The 3,557-nt window shown below is 33.0% G+C and overlaps 1 protein-coding gene across 1 annotated transcript; it reads right to left on the bottom strand.

Annotated features, from left to right (window-relative positions):
- Nucleotides 1-322: 322 nt before the first annotated feature.
- Nucleotides 323-2,102, bottom strand: LOC137619894 (uncharacterized). The gene is made up of 2 exons (XM_068350181.1): nt 1,502-2,102; nt 323-342 (listed from the first exon to the last, which is right to left on the bottom strand). Exons 1-2 carry the CDS (start codon nt 2,100-2,102, stop codon nt 323-325), a joined length of 621 nt encoding a protein of 206 aa, XP_068206282.1.
- Nucleotides 2,103-3,557: the final 1,455 nt, after the last annotated feature.

The following is a 3,557-nucleotide window of genomic DNA, read 5'->3' as shown; positions in this document are numbered from 1 at the left end:
GTACCAATGCCACCCAGTGTTCAGGCGGCACAGCTATCATGTGATAGTACACACTAACTGAGACTGATGAACAATAATTGAATGTAACGACATTAACAAAAGAGCTTGATAGGGGGCAGTACTGTATTCTAAAATTGCTTAGAATGCTTATTGTTCACTTCAACAGCACAGAAAAGGAAATTGCAAAGGTCACTTCCACTGTATGTTTACAGACAACCATCATCCAGAACTCAGAATTTCTTTAACTTAAAAATCTTTTTGGACAAATAGTGTGAGACATGTGAATATCTTTATTGCCTCTGAGGGAGGTATCCAAATAAATCTATATCATTGTAAATTCACCTGCCAATTCAATTTAGTCATAATACAATTTTGTAAAAATTAATAAAATAAAAAAGGGATTTTGTCAAAATCGATGATCACTTTATCCTGTCTTATGCATTTCAATGGCCACGTTTTCCCCCTTAGCTATTCGGTATCTAGGTGATTTTATTTAGGTAACTTGTCATTATCTGGCAATAAACATTCAGGAGTGCATGCGGAGATTTTGTTTGTAAACTTCATGTCAATTGTGTTGCAGCCTCCCCTTTTTGGTAACTTTAATAGAATTTCGTTTGTTAGGAAACTGGTATATTTCATTCTTTGATGACCTTAAAGGTCGTCTGACAACCAAAGTTAATTTTTATCTATTTGGTGTGAATTCTAAACAATTGGTGTTTTATGTTTGGACTAACCCCTTTTTATTCATGGGATAACCCAGTTCAAGCTTTTGTAAGTTCTTGCCGTATTTCACATTACTGTTGTAATTTTTGTGGTGTGCCTTTGTCGGATTTTTCACTTGGTAAATGTTTGACTAACCCTTTTATTTATGGGATATCCAAGTTAAATGTGTATGCAAATTGTTCTCGTAATGTTTCACGTTATTATTTACTAACTCATTATTTCAGCCTTTAACTTTGCACATCGTGTTGAGAAGGCATTCAAAGATCGTATAGAATTTGTAGTGTCTTCCTGGCCATCTGCCAATAACCACTGACATCCCGTTATAAATTTTAGAAGCCTACTTCCAGCTTTGCTATTAAAGGATTCAGGTTTGTGCTGCATAGTTTGGAAAAATACAAATTTCTTTAAAAATTGATGATTTTAGGTAAAGTATTCAGTAATAATAATGCCTTAACGTACGCTATCCTTCTTTCATATTTCTAAATCCAATTCCTTCGCCGATGATCTATAACATGACTATTTATGTTAACTTGAAATTGGGAAGATAATGTTCATTGAAATCAATTATTTATTGTTATTTAGTATAACTTTGTAAACTAAACTGCAAATGTGGTAGACGGCAAAAACCGTCATACATATGAAATAGAACTTTTCATCATATTTCATATGAAATCTTTTATTCCGTATTGTAATATAAAGAATTACTAAGTTGATATACAAAATATGCTTAAATGTTTCCTGTTTAAACTTGAGAATTATTTTTTCTATCAATTCTTACCTGGATGTTTTACAGACTCTAGCCCCTTTATAACAACAGTGTTACAGCTGTTAGATTCTGCTACGAAATACTTTAACCCCTTTATAACGACAGTGTTACGGATGTTAGATTCTGCTACGAAATACTTTAACCCCTTTATAACGACAGTGTTACGGATGTTAGATTCTGCTACGAAATACTTTAACCCCTTTATAACGACAGTGTTACGGATGTTAGATTCTGCTACGAAATACTTTAACCCCTTTATAACGACAGTGTTACAGCTGTTAGATTCTGCTACGAAATACTTTAACCCCTTTATAACGACAGTGTTACGGATGTTAGATTCTGCTACGAAATACTTTAACCCCTTTATAACGACAGTGTTACGGATGTTAGATTCTGCTACGAAATACTTTAACCCCTTTATAACGACAGTGTTACGGATGTTAGATTCTGCTACGAAATACTTTAACCCCTTTATAACGACAGTGTTACGGATGTTAGATTCTGCTACGAAATACTTTAACCCCTTTATAACGACAGTGTTACGGATGTTAGATTCTGCTACGAAATACTTTAACCCCTTTATAACGACAGTGTTACCGCTACTCCTTTCCATAACATTACGAAATCCTCCAACCCCTTTATAACGACAGTGTTACCGCTATTCCTTTCCATAACATTACGAAATCCTCCAACCCCTTTATAACGACAGTGTTACTCTTCTGTCTGTACGAAATCCTTTATCTTCAACCTCCTTGAACTTGAAGTACTTTTGTGTTGTTATCATTATCTTCATGTAAACATATTTGCGTAACTTACCGCCAGACTAAGAAATGAGATCATGTACAGCATACACATGATAGATAAGCATTCCCAGGACTTACCCATTTCATTACCAAATTGACACTGGTAACCCTTGAGCAATTATATCAGATTGTTTTTTTTTTTTTTTTTTTTTTTTTCAAACACATCTTGTATTCCCACACGAGTCAACGCCACTTCACGTGTAAAAAAAGACATTTTATTACCAATGCTTGGAATATATTGTGTTATTTAACATGACTATTATCCAGACGATAGGGTTATTCATATAAGCATTTCTCTTTTTCATACACAGACTGATTATATTTCATTGAAAAGCTCATGTTTCTTCGTGCAAAATTATTATGAAAAAATGGTTAACTATATTACTATATAAATGAAAAAAAAAATCAGCTAAATAAAAAGTTCCCTTAAAATGAAAGAGAAATGGGTTAATTTATGTTGCATGGTAAGAAATTCATTCAATAAAAGAAACTGCTTTAAAGTCATTGTTTTTACTCGGCATTCTTTTAGCACTGGATGATGGCCTCTTATTACCATATAGTGACCTCTCATTATATTTACTTAATATTTTAAGTCCAATCGAAACAGAAACGTAACTTGAAGAGAGATGAGAAATGAAGCAATATTTTAATTTAAAACTACAGGGAATAAGACCCATTATAATTTGCACATTAGAGATGAATGGCCTCTCAGGTGCCAATTCTGCAAATTCAGAAATCAAATCCAGATGAAAAAAAAAGAGAAGCCTGAGTAGGATATGTTAAGCAGATTAAAATTGAAGGGTTTATACGTGAAATTATTTCCCCCACTTGCACTTGGGCAATGAATTGCCTCCCCGACCCCAGCGCCGCTATTTATGACCGAAAACTCTGAAGACGGAAGAGTGAAGAGGTTTCTTTGGGAAGGATAACTGAATTGAAGTCCATTTTATTAAGCTTATTCTTTCCTTTCCTGTTCTGAAGGAGCTGCTCCTTTAAAAAAATGGAAGTCTTTTAAATATAAGTAGCTTTAATTAAAAATGAAAAAATGTGTTGCAGCATTAAAATGAAATTTTCAAACGGGAATCTCTCCACAAAAAATAAATCTTTAAATAGGCGTTTGATCCATGAAAATAAATCTTTAAATAGGAGTTGCTCTATCGAAAATGAACCTTTGAATAGAAGTTACTGCATTAAAAATAAATCTTTAAATATTAATTGTTACAATAAAACTAAATCTTTAAATATGAGTTGCTCCATTAAAAATA

This window comes from Palaemon carinicauda, chromosome 26 (assembly GCF_036898095.1).
Source record: "Palaemon carinicauda isolate YSFRI2023 chromosome 26, ASM3689809v2, whole genome shotgun sequence".
In the NCBI taxonomy this organism is placed as follows: domain Eukaryota; kingdom Metazoa; phylum Arthropoda; class Malacostraca; order Decapoda; family Palaemonidae; genus Palaemon; species Palaemon carinicauda.
Note: the sequence above shows the minus strand (reverse complement) of the source record. Positions and strands in the feature narration are given on the sequence as shown.